Here is a 15,535-nt window from a genome sequence, read left to right as displayed (position 1 = left end):
CTCAAATCATGTTTAGAACTATCACTTTTAATAAATACATGACTGAAGCATAAAGAGGCCGCCCTTATCACTTTTAATAAGTACATGACTAAAGCATGAAGAGGTAGCCCACTGTCATTTGCAATCGACAAATTTTATATTGAAATGGCCACATCATTTACCACGGACATGGGGCTTTACTAATAAAACTATATAGTGTACAATGTTCGGAAATTGAGTTTCTGCAAATATGTGTCATTTGCACATCACAAACTGAAGTGTTCTGATTTATTTTACTCCCATTTAACTCTGTTTGCATCACACTTCTTAGTTTAAAAAATGTGTTTTCATAATTCCTGATATATTTGGTAATATTTGTAATATTCATTGGCAGGCTATTTATTTAAATGTTATGTGTTATAGAACAAAACTGACATCTTCAGCCAGCTCACTTGACGAAAACATCTAACTGCAGTAAGACAACGAAAAATAACCTCCATTTTCCAAGCAGCAATTCGTAAAAAGACAAACTGACATTTGATCTCTTTCTTTGAACAGACAGCAAATGTGTCAAGATAAACAAGATTTAATGGCATCTTTATTGCTCATTCACTTTCTGAATAAACAGAACAACTGTTCCTTTCCAGCTTATATTCACTTTGCAATAGAAACACATAGACTTGTGTATGCAATAGGGTGAGAATATAATGCAGTCCTAAGGGAGGAAAATAGTGTAATGCATTAACAGGTAAGTACACAACTTACTCTTCCAGTCTTTGAAGGTTTAGACCAACACTGGGCTAGGTTCTCTATAAGGTAAGTGCTGCACCACCAGCGGCAGTGGGGCAGCGAGGTGCAGAGGTCACTGTACATCAATGGAGACTGGGGGCTCCTCGAAGAGGCACATTTTGCAGGTAAGTATCTGCGGTTTCAAGGCACAGTCCTGGTGGTTAAGTTCAGCAAAGGGGAAAACAAGGCAGCACCAAAGCTACACCACCATGCGGTATGTGTTTGGTGAGGGGCCCTGGAGGGTGGCACAATAAGTACTGCAGCCCTTAAAGACCATCTCTGGTCACAAGGCCCTTGGAACCACTGGTACCTTTTTACAAGGGTCTTACAGGTGAGCCAGAGGTGCGCCAATGGTAAAAACAAAGATATCATTTTGGGAAGGAACACAGGCACTGGGAGCCTGATTTGCAGGGATCCAGTGCACACTCAAAGTGCATCAGAGACCGGGAAAAAGTGGGAGGATGGGGTAACTATTCAAAAAGGACACTTTCCTACAGCATACATAGAGACTCACAAGCAAGGAGACCATATAGACAAGCAAGGAGGTCATACTGACTGTCAGCACTTCTGCTCTGTCATCCATACTCTCCAGCTCTCATCGTACACACTCACAAACAGCTTACACAGTGGATCGCAAGCATGGGGACCATAATGACCTCCATGCATCCATCTTTCATACTGTCAAGCAGCGGTCGCACACACAAGCAACACACATACACACTTGCAAGCATTGAGGCTATATAGATGCTCTGAGCAGCTACTCTGTACTTCAAACTCCAAAGCAAGGTACTCACACTCTGCAAGTAAGGAGACCATATTAACCCTTTAAGTGCTGCCGTCGGCCAACGGTCGTCACGAGCACTACCTTGCCAGTGCTGCGCACGACCATTGGCCGACGGGTCAGCATTCGTTATTCGAACGTTCAGCACTGGGCGCTGAACGTTCGACGCTCGGAAGGTGTTAACTTTTACTGCATCCATTGTATCATTTGTAGTCTTGATCTGCGTCCATACACATTTCCTAGCACGGCACAGACTGCCTAAAGCATTAAGACCTCTGTCATTCATGCTCTCAAGCTGAGAACAAACACACCCACAGCCTCAAAGAGCATATTGACTTTGAGCGCGTCCATTCTCACTCACACTCTCATGCAGCGTTCATACACAAATGCACTCCGAGTATACGCAGTAGCAGACATGGAGCCCACATTCATTCTATGCTTCCACTCTCCTTCGTACCGTACAAGTCAGAGGCCACCGAAGTCATCTGCGGCGTCCCTCAAGGATCCTCGCTGAGCCCCACCCTCTTCAACGTCTACATGAGCCCCCTCGTGGCCATTGCACGCCAGCACAACCTCAACATCATCTCCTACGCTGACGACACCCAGCTGATCCTCTACCTGACCAACGACCCCGCCGCCGCCAGAGCCGACCTTCACGAAGGGATGAAAGACGTAGCCGAGTGGATGACGACCAGCCGCCTGAAACTGAACTCAGACAAGACGGAAGTCCTCATCATGGGCTCCTCGCCCTCCGCCTGGGACGACTCCTGGTGGCCCCCCGCCCTGGGCACCGCACCCAAACCGACAGACCACGCACGCAACCTGGGCGTCATCCTGGACTCCTCCCTCTCCATGACCAGACAAGTCAACGCCGTCTCCTCGTCGTGCTTCAACATCCTGCGCATGCTACGGAAGATCTTCTGGTGGATCCCCACCGAGACCAGGAAGACGGTCACCCAGGCCCTCGTCACCAGCCGACTGGACTACGGCAACGCCCTCTATGCCGGAACCACCGCCAAGCTCCAGAAGAGACTCCAGCGGATCCAGAACACCTCAGCCAGACTCATCCTCGACATCCCACGACACAGCCACATCTCCGGACATCTGAGAGTCCTGCATTGGCTCCCCGTCAACAAAAGAATCGCCTTTCGTCTCCTCACTCACGCACACAAAGCCCTACACGATCAAGGCCCGAGCTACCTCAACAACCGCATCAACTTCTACGCTTCCAAACGCCATCTCCGATCAGCCAGTCACGCCCTCGCCGCCGTCCCCCGCATCCGAAGAACGACAACAGGAGGAAGGTCCTTCTCCTACCTGGCCGCCAAGACCTGGAACTCCCTCCCGACCTGCACCTGACCCAAGACCACCTCTCCTTCAGGAAGAAGCTCAAGACCTGGCTGTTCGAGCAGTAGCAGCACCCCCAAGCACCTTGAGACCCTCCGGGTAAGTAGTGCGCTCTACAAATGTTTTTGATTGATTGATTGTATCTCGAGCTTCGTTCATACACACTCACATGCAGCATACATACACACTTCACACTTGCAAGCATTGAGACCATATTGACTCTCAGCGCATCCACTCTTTCATTCCTACTTTTGAGAGGCGTTTAAACACCGTACCAAACAGAGAACATACACAGTCGAAGGGAGGAGGAATATTTTGATACTCCATGGATCCTCTCTGTTATTCATAATCTCAAGCAACGAAGGGCCACACCCACAGCTGTAAAGCGCTTATTGACTCTTAGTGTGTCCACTTTGCCAGTCTTACTTTCAAGCAGTGTTTACATACACTCACATAATAAATGCTCGGAAGCAGCATACATGGCTGCACTTAAGCAGCATACATTGTTGCTCTGAAGCAGCGTACATGGTCGCTCGGAAGCGGTATACATGGTCGCTCGGAAGTGGCATACATGGTCGCTCAGGAGCAGCGTACATGGTCGCTCGGAAGCAGCGTACATGGTCACTCGAAAGCAGCGCACATGGTCGCTCAGAAGCAGCGCATATGGGAGCACGGAAGCTGCGTACATGGGAGCACGGAAGTGCGTACATGGGAGCACGGAAGCTGCGTACATGGGAGCACGGAAGCTGCGTACATGGGAACTCGGAAGCCGCGTACATGGGAGCTTGGAAGCCGCGTACATGGGAGCTTGGAAGCCGCGTACATGGGAGCACGGAAGCCACGTACATGGGAGCTCGGAAGCCGCGTACATGGACACTCTGAATCAGCGTACATACCTCCCTGAAGCTGCATATACACATTCTCAGAAGCAGCGTACCTACGCACTCACAAGCATGGAGACCATACTGATTGGCTAAGTGAATGACACCAGGGTTAAGACCTGTTGCCATTTTGAACTGAAAAAATAAACATTTATTCTAGAAGGTGAAAACATTCATCGGATTTAAAACTTCTACAAAAAATTATTGTAGGTCAATCTTTTTTGTCCTCAAAATGAAGTGCCACGCAATCTGCATAAAGCTTATTCTGTCGAAGAAAGCACATTTCCTGTATATCACGGACATGTCCACAATTAGCTTGACTAGAAACTGAACGAGAACATACAAGCCATGCATTTAGCTATTAGTAGACTGACATTACTACTAAATTAAATATAAAGCTTGTAGTGTACTTTTTTAACTATTTCCCAAATACTGGCATTTGCAGGTCCTAGCTCGGAATACGCTCTCTGGTTCAGTATATAGTGCAGTGCATTGTGGGAGGAAGTGTCAATCACAGTGAGCTGCGTAAAGAGGTGTCTTTGGTAACTGAGAGGAGACAAGGAGGAGGACTCAACCTGGGCGAAGAGACCTCTTGTCTGCTGCTTACGTTACATGGAATAGCACACAGGAAATCAGTACTGCGCTTGCTAAACAGACCCAGGCGTACTATTTCTGCAGCATAGGGAGGCGGGATAGTACTTATCTGTGGTCTTCGCTCCAATTGGACAGCATTACTCCGGAATTGACGTTGTCAGTCAAAGAGCTACACTTCTCCAACATGTTCGACAACTGGTGCAAGTTTCCTTAGTGATTCCATCCCTTGGTGAAAACCCTTATCTAAAGATTGTCTAGGGTGGAGATCTTTAGAGGCTTTGTGCTTTAACTCTAATTTTAGTAGGGAGGGATCAATATGCAGGAGAATTCTCGCCTCACCTTCTCTTCCCTTCTCTTTTCAGGTGGACACCATGTCGTCTGTGATCATAAAAATTGATGGCGTTGAGGTGGCCATGGTTAGCCCTGGATTGAATACGACTGTCGTCAACCTCAAACTTCCTCAGCATAATCACATGGGTTTGAGGGTAAGCAGTGCTCTGAGAGATAAGAGTGTGTCACCGGAGTGAGTTGGCATGGGCTGTATATAAGGGAACATTTCCATAAGGCTTGCAGCCAGACCCCAAAGAGGACAGGTCAATGCTCAATGTATACGTGATGAATAAGTTAATGCGGGGTTGGATCTAGGAATGTGACCCCATCACCGCACCCCGTAAATGTCAAGGGCCTGCCTCTGTTCATTTTTATTAAGGAGTCTGACTTCATTTGCAGTCAGACACGTTATACTAGTGCAAAATGAAGGAAAAACAAACCCTAAGTTGTTGGTACCTTCAAGATCCAATGTATTTATAGCGCTCAGAAATCATTAAGTTAATTATTCATTTATTGGGATACTGATTCTCCAGCTCTCTAATTGTAGCCCTGGTAAAAGAATGTAAATGAACCCTGACAAGGAATAAGGGGGCGTGAAAGGTAGGGATGCCCTACAAGGATTTCCTACAAGGAAACCCTACAGGGATAATGCTGTACAAGAAGAGGTATTCGCGCCACCAAAGCCATGGGCCATCTCGCGGTCCATGGGGCAAGAAGGCTCAGTTCTGTCCGAGTATCTCTCTTTCCCTTTGGGACTGAGGACGCCACCTTTGAAGTGAGGTATGGTTTGGAGGGGAGAGATGCGATCTAGATCGAGTAAAGTAATAGAAAAAGGACTCCTTCTAATGTAAATGTTCTGATATTTACAGGTGCTTGAATGTGTGGCAATACTAAGGGTTTTGTTGTATCCTGCATAGAGAAACTAGTAGCCTTTTAGAGTAGTTTCAAGTCTTCTTTATTAGATCCACGTCACAATCTTAGTCCAGCCAGCTCTATATAGGTACAAGTCATGTACCAGCCATACACCAGCCCCACCAGCAGCAGCCTGCCTAGCTGCTCAGCCCATCTCCAATTGTCCCCACACATCCACTCAGGCAACCAGGCATTCCACGCATCACAGTCACACCAACATTCCGTTACCATCTCACACTCTGGCTGAGCAGCTAGGAAGACCCAGGTTGATTCCACATAAATGCAATACTTAGGATAGAACAGGTTTCTGATGGGAGTTTTGCAGACAGTGAGGTAGTTGCATCGCTTTCTGACCGGGGAAGATGTGCATTGTTATGCTGATATTGAAAAAAAAGTGTTACCGTTTATTATGGAGAAATAAAGAAAGCTAAATTCGCATCTAGTTTGTGCTTGATGACTTTCAGCCGTTGCAGTGTTGATGCATTGTCGACTTACAAGGTTTTGTTGTGTCTGTGTGAGGAAAGAAATTGTGTTGGGAAGAGTTGTATGCAGATGAGTATCGCCAGCAGTGCCCTGACATGGGGGATTTGTTCACGTTTGTTGTACAGACGGTTCTGTGCAGATGTCTTTATTGTGTCCGTTCACGGTGCACTGTTGTACTGTGTCCTTAGTGTCCATCTTTTGTTCGGTTGAAGGGTGCACCCTCTTTGCGTTGTGATTGAGTGTTTAGACGATGACAGGTTGGTACCGAGTGTTTGGACGATGTTAGTTGAATGGTGGTTGAAGTTGTGACAGGTTGGTATCGAGTGTTTGGATGTTTTCAGTTGAATGGTGGTTGAAGTTGTGACAGGTTGGTATCGAGTGTTTGGATGTTTTCAGTCGAATGGTGGTTGGAGTTGTGACAGGTTGGTATCGAGTGTTTGGACGATGTTAGTTGAATGGGGGTTGGAGTTGTGACAGGTTGGTATCAAGTGTTTGCACGATGTTAGTTGAATGGTGGTTAAAGTTGTGACAGGTTGGTATCGAGTGTTTGGATGTTTTCAGTCGAATGGTGGTTGGAGTTGTGACAGGTTGGTATCGAGTGTTTGGACGATGTCAGTTGAATGGTGGTTGGAGTTGTGACAGGTTGGTATCGAGTGTTTGGATGTTTTCAGTTGAATGGTGGTTGAAGTTGTGACAGGTTGGTATCGAGTGTTTTTGGACGATGTTAATTGAATGGTGGTTGAAGTTGTGACAGGTTGGTATCGAGTGTTTGGATGTTTTCAGTTGAATGGTGGTTGGAGTTGTGACAGGTTGGTATCGGGTGTTTGGACGATGTCAGTTGAATGGTGGTTGGAGTTGTGACAGGTTGGTATCGAGTGCTTGGATGTTTTCAGTTGAATGGTGGTTGGAGTTGTGACAGTTTGGTATCGAGTGTTTGGACGTTGTTAGTTGAATGGTGGTTGGAGTCGTTCCATATTGTTGTTTTGGAGACTGGAGTGCATTGTTTGGTGGTTGATTAAAGGTAGGTGTGATGCAACTTGTGTCTGTCACCTGGTCCTTTCCTTGTCTAGATGTCCTGCCTTTTTGTTGTTCTGTGTTTGTTCTCTACATCCTCAGTATTTTCTGTGAGTCAGCTTCAACCTGCAGAATCTGCCCAAGGCCTTATCTGAGAGGTGGGCCTTAACTCTCTCACCTGATCACTGAACTGCTGTATGGACTTGGATAGTAATGAACATTTCAGCATCTGTCCTTGCACCAGTGATGTGCACCTGCCTCTGCTCTGGTCTAAATTGACCCATCTTTAGCTGCTCCCCACTCAGCCCAAGGCCTCTCTGTCCTGTGAGTTGGGGAAAGGGGAGTGATGGTTCCCTGGAATGCTGACAAAAACCATTAAACGTGTTCTGAAGCAGCACAAGTGAGAGACCAGCCATGAAAGGGCAGCCCTTCAGTTTGGCCAAAGTTCAGTTAAAAATGTAAATGATACACGTCAAGAAGCTGTAACCAAGGTGAATTGAGGGAAAGTAAGTAATTGTATAATATAACAGCCAAACTCATGACAATGTGACAAAATATAAAGTTATAACCTCTACCTCAGATTGAGAAGAGGGACTTAAAGAAACACTTTAAATGTCAGAGAAGAAAGCCACGAAGAAGCGAGCTAGAATCATATTTAAAGAATACTCTCCTGAGGAAGGGAAACTTAAAAGATTAGTCAAACAAACAGCATTTAGAAGGAGAAGCGGACAAAGACAATTCAGATTGCAGAATCAGTGGCAAGCGATTATGGCGTACGCATGGTGGCCACCAAATGGTGGACAACAGCTGACGAAATACAAGCCTAAATAGAAGAAGGTGGACAACCGAATTAGAGAACTTATTTGTTGATAATCTACTACTACAGATCTTGTATGTGTATAACATTTGCTCACTGCTGTTGTAAAACAACTGACTTACACCTGCGGACGGACAGACGTGGAATAGAAGTTTGGAAGCCATTTAAAGAAAGCTTAAAATAAGCTATTTTCTTGAGCAAAAACCATTGTTCTTTTTCAAGGCTGAACACAGTAAGAGAAACACTTAGTTAAGGATAGGATAGGATAGGATAGTGAAGGATAATAAATGATTTAAGAATTATCTGCAAACAAAACCTGTCCATAGGAAGAAAAGTAAGTAAACTGAGTGGTGCTCAGAAGAGGAGGCTGCCACATGCAGCGCCCTGGGGTATCCCCCCATGTCTTCTAAATACTGCAGATGTATGAAGACCTGAAGAATGGATCAGCAGTGGAGTATGTGTGATACACACACTCTGCATACCTGATAAGTAATCCTACTGAGGTGTGAAGATTTACAAATAGCAGAGGTAGGTAAATGATGTGATGGGTGGCAAGTGAGGTTTGTGGGTAGCGTTGCATCTGCAAAGTTTGCTCGTCCTGCTTTGTCTTTCAATACAAAGATCTTTTTAAAGCGGTGTGTGGTTTTGGGGACATGTGGATTCTTGTATTGATGAAAGTGTTGTAGATGGACTTGGGGGATGTGAGTGAGCACTCAGCGAGTAATTCTTCTGGAGTATTCAAACCGGGTGGGTGGTAGGTGAAGGGTTCGGAAGAAGTACGGTGAAGGAGTCGCTGCGTAAATCTTGGTCTTCAAGGGAGTCCATGTACTAATCCTTCTTCACCAAACTTGTGTTCTCTTTCTGCAGGTGTCGCAGATCTTGGCAGGTTTGGTGTGCGTCATATTCTGCTGGACCAGTCCGTACTACCTAACTGGACTATGGACAGGGATTCCGGTGAGAAGTTTGGGCCTGCTGCATTGATGATTGGTTTTAGGAGCACTAACCTAGGCCTTAGCAGCTACTGGGCTTAGAGTTTATGGGAACTGACATCCTCAGCACCTGAAGGCCCATTAGCAGGGCAAGGAAGGCTTTTGTGCATAAAGATGTAAAGTTGCAATGGACCAACATCCCAGGACCATTAAGACGTGCCACAGAGTGCCCTTGAGGGAGTAAAACGCATTAAGGTCTACAGCAAGTGACCACTGACTGCCTTCTAATGAGGGTAAAGTTGTGTATTCCAAAGGGGCTTTGCGGTTGGCTGTGTCGGAGAGCACTGCAGTGAATGAATGAGTGAGCGAGAGAGCAGATGAGTGAATGAATGAGTGAGCGAGAGAGCAGATGAGTGAATGCCAATCCACATTTGTTAAATGCCCAAAAGTTGATGGAAGGATTCTTGCATTAAGTCTAACCACTGGCAATCGCTCTGGGTGCCATTCCAACGCATCGTTCTTTTTCTTACCTTGCCACCTCAGTTTGTACCCAGCTCTATGCAAATCACTCCTGACCCACCTCCAAAAGGAACAGACCAGCCTGAACTGACAATCCAGGCCCTTTCGGAACTGGAACACCGGTAACCCAAGAACGGCTCTGCCCTGATTGGGGGTCTTCTGTCAGGTGTAACTTGATTCTAGTGGCATTGGGATGGGCCCGAGCGATTGCCAGTGGCTGAGAATAATTCAAGCATTCCATCCATCACTTTATGTATAATTTAGAGCGTCTCCCTAAGTGCGACGGGCATACCCAGATGGGGGGTCCGGTGCTCACTGTAACACTGGAACCAAATGCTACCAGCCTGACGAGCCCTAATAAAGGTGAAATCGATCGTGGGTTGCTTGCGTTCCGGTTCAAGGAGGCCCTGACTTGCAGTTCAGCCTGGACTGTCCCCATTGGAGCAGGGTCAAGACTGATTTGCATATGGCTGGGTCCAAACTCAAGTGACATGCTGGAAGGAAAACTATGGGTTGGAATGCTACCCGAGCAATTGCCAGTGGTTGAGATTAATTGAAGCATTTCCTCCATCTTCTTGTTCTCCACACCTGTTGCCACTTTTGTGGCCATAAAAGCAGACAGTTGACAACCATCCTTTCCAAAGAAATACATCGGACCGACCTTCCAAGGAACGAGACAGACAGAATTCTCCAGGGTTTCCTAAGCAGTTACTTAACACCTTAAGTGCTGCTCCCGTCCAACGGTTGACGGCAACAATACCTCGGGAGTGCTGCCGTCGGCCATTGGACGTTCCAACTGCACCTGCGCAATGGAACGTTCAGCACTGGAGCTGGACGTTCCATAGCCGTTAAGGTGTTAATGACTCTGGTAAGTTGACCGCTCCAAAACAAAACAAACTTAACTCAAAGGACATGTCATTCATAGGACTAAGTGTGCGGACCGTTGGTATGGAGGTTCAAACTTTACCAAGTTTGTAAAAAGTTAGTAAAGTGTAACCAACTTACAACATTGAACTTTTAATGAGAGTATTACCAGGTGAAATATTCTTTCAGAAAAAAGCAAAACCTATGTTTTCGAGTAACACTCTCCTGGAAATGTTTTTTTCCTGAAAAATCTTCTGCATAAAACTTTTTGCAGTAAATTTAACCCACAACGGTGATTTTGCAAGTGGTGACACATATTTTACATTTGCCACCCTGCTTAAATTATAAAAGTGAACACCTGTGTTTCAGGGGGTGGATGGTAAGAAAGGGGAACAGTGACTTGGAACGTAGAATTAACTAGACTTTCCGCACACGTTTGCCATAGTATAGCCTATGGCAAATCCCCGCCGCTCTTCAGAGCAGGCCTCTGCCCCCACTGACAAGCAGAACTCTGGAGATGACCAGAAATACCTAAGAAAAGCCCAGAGGGCTTCAGAAATTGGCAGCTGAGTATGGAAAGGCTGCAGCAATGCAGGATGCCTGCAGGGAGAGGGTCTGAGAAAGCTTTGCAGGTTCTCACTCCAGGGAGAGGCTCGTCTGTATCCCTGATCGACTCCAGATCTTTAGGAGATCAGACCCAGTATGAGACGCCAGGAAATGCTGGGGTGGACAAGTGGAGCCTCTCTCTGGAATGAAGATTGTTTATCCATGGGTGGGACAGGAAGGCAAGCACACAAATGAGTTGATTTGGGTTCCAAACCAGAGCCAATACACGAATCAACCATGACTTTGCATCTTTACTTTTATTTGATATTTACTTCCTTGCCCTAACTTAACAGCACTTTTACTTAGTTTGCATTTTTAAAGATACACCGCGAATTTGCACAAAACATCAGGAAAACTACTTTTACGGTATGTACAATTTAGTATTATGGTTAAAAATCACTAAAGTAATGGGAAATAATTTAAGGTTTACTTTTAGGTCTCAGACCTAGAGTTGCTGGAATTCATTGAATTACAATGTAGAGTTAGGCTTAGTTTTAAAATTAACTATTAATGTAACTATTTAAATATAAAATCAGTGTAAGTTACAGTTAAGGTTAATGTTTCGTAATTAAATAGCATTCAGTTAAAAACAAATATGTATAAAATATATAAAGTTAGGATTTGCATAAAGTGTATAATGATGTTAATGTAGGGTTAGCATAAGATTTAATGCAATAGTAGGCAAGTTAAATCGATGTAAAGTATTTAAATACAATAAGCATTGGGTTAACAAGGTTATAATCTAGGGTATTAAATGTTTGAACTTCATTAAATACATTTAAATTCGGGTTAGGTTTCATTGGAATGGAAAGTAAAGTTGGAGACGTAAAGGTAGGCTGAAGTAAGTGGTTGAAGTACAGGCGTGGAAGTAAAGGTAGAAGTAAAAACACACAATGTTTCATGATACGTACTTGTCCCATTGGATTCCTTGGCAGGGCCATCTAATGCATCAATGACGTGTTACCTCTGAAAACGGTCTGAAAAAACATTTTAGAAAATATATCCTCCAAGCTATAGCCTGCCAAAATTTCCACCTGACACAAATCTATCTATAAAAAAGATCTGCCTATATTGAATTATTTCTAAATCCAGCCAAACTTGCATATTGTAATACTTAGTATATTTGTTTAACTGCTTTCCATAGAGGGGTGAAATGGAGTTCGTAATTAGTGTAGGTAGAAATTTTATTTTAGGCAGAGATTTTAGCAGTGTGATCCTCTGGACTGGGTCCCAAAAACATTTTGCGCATGTATGGTGAGCTTATTCCTACACATAGACTTTTTAAATAAGTTTTAAACCACTTTTATAATGAATAAAAAGTAGTTTTATACTCTTAAAAATACTTACACCAAGATTTTAGTCTGAGTAAATCTACTCCCACTGGCATGGGCAGACAGTGGCTGTTCCCAGAGGGTATGATATGAAAGTTTGTGCACACCCACAAACGTTGACATGTGTCGGTATTCACGAACCTTTCCCGGACCCACTCCGCCTTACAAAATATTGGAGATACCATACTCCTGTCAAGGGCAGCAATAAATCCTGTTGAGGGTGTGATTAGGGACAGGGCACCCCCCAACATTGGTGAAGTGTAGGGAAGGGGTTTCTGTTGGGAAAAAAAATGCATCTGACACATGGTGAGGCAAAGCCCACATCCCTGTTCGACTTTATGAACAAGTGCACATGTTAAAACGCCTCTGCATGTGAGTAATCGGAAATTCAGAAAGGTTTCCCAGAAATACATGTGGAAACATTTAACTGCAATCCCACTAGAAACTCTTACGAATTTGAGCAAGTCGATAACCAACAGACGCGGATCTTTTATTTATTTTTTGTTTGAATCTGGCACATTCTTGCCCTTTGTTTCCTCATGATAATAGTCGTTGCTGACAGACACTGTTCTCCTTCACAGCTGTCTAGGGTCTATTTCAAAGTGTCCTTTTCTCACCCCTTGCTTCCATGTTGTATCTACTACCTTGGATGGGGAGGAGAGTGGCCTCCAGATAAACTGAGAGCAAATGGTGACCTGGCCTTCTGAAGTTATTTGCCTTCTCAGGTTTCTTCGAGGTCCTCCATGTGTCACTGGCAGCCAGTAGAGCTCAACAGACCGTAGAGACCTGCTACTAAATGTGGCTTTCACCATACCCATGACTCCATAGTTCAATAACAACACCTTTCATTGCGGAACCTTATGAACGATGCCCTTACGCCCATCGTCAGTGCTCCTGACACTTCTCACCTGCACAATGAGGTCACCAGCTGTCCCCTCTCTTGTCCCCTATGTACCATTCTTAAGTTCACTCTGAGTAAGACTGGTGTCCAGTTGGGGGTGTTATTTGGAGGTGCCCCATAACCCCCAGGGATGAGGTTCTAGGTTCAGGAGTTGATGCCAAAACTCCAGTGAGATGTTCTGTAGGAGAACCTTAGGCTCTTTCTTCACACATGGTTCTTTCCAGGGTTGGAATGCGAAAGGTTCATTTGTCCTCAACTTGTTTTTTTTAATATCTTTTTATTGAATTTTTGATGGATAAAGTCACCCTCCTGACTGAGTCCTCCGCATTCAGGTGGCCTAGCTCACGAGTTGATAAGCTGTGTTAACAACGTCTACTTTGAAATCTCTTGATTTTTCTGAAGAAAGGAGCCTGTAAGGAGGGCTTGCCTTTGATGCATGAGAGACATCCATCACAACCCTACTGGGTCCATATTACACTGTGCCCCGGGGCCACAATAGGCATTTGCACCCACTTTGCGCTCCCCGGGGCACTTTAGTGGTAAGAAGGGGATGTAGATGCTTGTGTGGCCTCTCAGTAATACCGATTGCGCGACCGTACATAAAGCACCAGGGCTATCTTCAGGGGGCGTTCCCTCATTTGCATGAGGGCACGCCCCCATGCAAATTTGGGAATGCCTTTGCCTCTGCACCTGCGCCGTATTACGGATGCGGGAGTAGAGGCAAAGAAGCTCTCAGGAGGCGCAATGACAGTGTGCCACCTAAAAGGTGGGGCGCTGTCAGTGCAATCCCTGAGTGCGGCCCTCTGGAGGGGGAAAAGGGGTCCATCCCCTTGCAGGCGGGTGCAATCACTGACTGAACCGGCCTGCAAGGGGATCTCTAATTCCTCTTTAAAGTGTACCAGGACCCCCGTTCGGAACAACCTGCATCAAAGAGGACAGAGAAGACCAGTATTTGTGACGACTTGACTAGCAGACATTAAAAGAGGGCTACTCTGTCCCTCTGGCAATGCTCCTGGAACTGCCTGATCGAGACTCGTCCTAGGCTAACTCTCGTTTCACGCAGACAGAGGGATCCGTGTGAGAGCCCGAAGCACCCTCAGACTCCCCTGGAGTAGTGGCACTAGTCCCCTGCAACCTGCAGGTAAGACAATGCTCCATATTCGAAAAATCGCTGTCCATCAGGCCCCCCAAGGGATTTCCTAAATCCAGGTGGTCTAGTGTGTTTGGGAACTGTAGTCCTGCCTTCCACGAAGTTAAAGCCAGCTACCATGGTCCCTGGGACCACTGGACGTCGAAGTAACCATCTGCTCTGCTTGCCGCTGCCAAGGCTTGTTGGTCGCCAGTCTGACCACTGACCCCGGCATTAGGTGCAGCACCTAGAGGGAATTCAATTTGACGTTCATCTGACATAAGCAGTGGCCTGGTTGTTGTGTTTTTGCATCTTGTTCCCCACAGCACCGTTAAAGTGGTAAAAGAAGCTTTGCCGCGGCTCCCGTTCAGCACCAGGAGCAGCCAGGACAACTCTGCACCTGGGCTCCAAGGGCCGGGTAAAATTGAACTGACTGCCTTGCTTTGGTCCTGGGACTCGCATCACCTTTACCCTCCATTAGTTCCACGCAACTCTCCCTTCATGTGACCAATTATCACTTTTGTTTTTTACCATTGACGTAAATGATAAAGTTCCACTGTATTATTTTAAACTGCTTTTCCATTGTTTTCTAAAATCCATTACTCCGGTTAAATGTATCTGATTTCCTTCGATTTGGTGTCTAAATTAAGATACAAATCTGCTTTATTTCTTATAAATTGGTGTCAGATTTCTTTCGAGTCATGTCAATTACTTATCGTCCATGTTGGTACTCTGAAATGCTTAACACGTGTTCCTCTATTAAAGCCGGACTACTCTTTGCTACTCTACCAGGACTGAGCTAAGGATTTAGTAGATCGAATCCAAGGCCAATTTTTGGGGTTCGTGATAGTATTGCATGGTGAAGCCGAACCAGCATCACTACAGAATACTCCATCTTCCTACAATACTCTGCTGAGAAATATGGGAAATTCAAGCATAAAATCCGAAGGATTCTGAGGATTAGTACAGCCACAAAAAGTGGGTGGGTGGGAGCCCACTCCTCTGCTGGGATGCTTTTCCAGTTGCAATGGGCGGTGCTGATAGGTCTTTTGTGGTGTAGGGTGGGTATGCTGAAACTGGCGAGAGCATAATATGTCCAGGTATCAGTTGTTGGCATGTTGTGATGTTGCTGATTGAGGAGAAAATTGGATCTAGTAGAAGTAGGTTAGGCAATCTGCTGAGTTAAGCTCAGGTTTCGGAGGTTTTCTAGAAGGGCCTTGAGTATGGACGGTTGTGGTCTTCTAGGTGCAAGCTAAGGTCTTCGAGGAGGATGAAGATTCTGGTGTTGATGGCGGTGCGACAAAGCCTGTGGAGATGCTGGCTAAATTG

At 45.5% G+C, this 15,535-nt stretch overlaps 1 protein-coding gene across 1 annotated transcript in view; it reads left to right on the top strand.

Moving 5' to 3' along the window:
* The window catches only part of LOC147663857 (uncharacterized), a 69,342-nt gene that overhangs the window by 9,676 nt on the left and 44,131 nt on the right, over positions 1-15,535 (top strand). Inside the window, exons 2-3 of the mRNA XM_086950147.1 lie at positions 4,734-4,856; positions 8,795-8,881. Coding sequence (XP_086806273.1) covers positions 4,743-4,856; positions 8,795-8,881 — 201 coding nt within the window. The 5' untranslated portion in view covers positions 4,734-4,742. The remainder of the gene's footprint in view (positions 1-4,733; positions 4,857-8,794; positions 8,882-15,535) is intronic.

The sequence above is a fragment of the Lissotriton vulgaris genome, unplaced genomic scaffold, assembly GCF_964263255.1.
Source record: "Lissotriton vulgaris unplaced genomic scaffold, aLisVul1.2 SCAFFOLD_3164, whole genome shotgun sequence".
Classification (NCBI taxonomy): domain Eukaryota; kingdom Metazoa; phylum Chordata; class Amphibia; order Caudata; family Salamandridae; genus Lissotriton; species Lissotriton vulgaris.
This window is presented reverse-complemented; position numbering and strand designations above follow the sequence as displayed.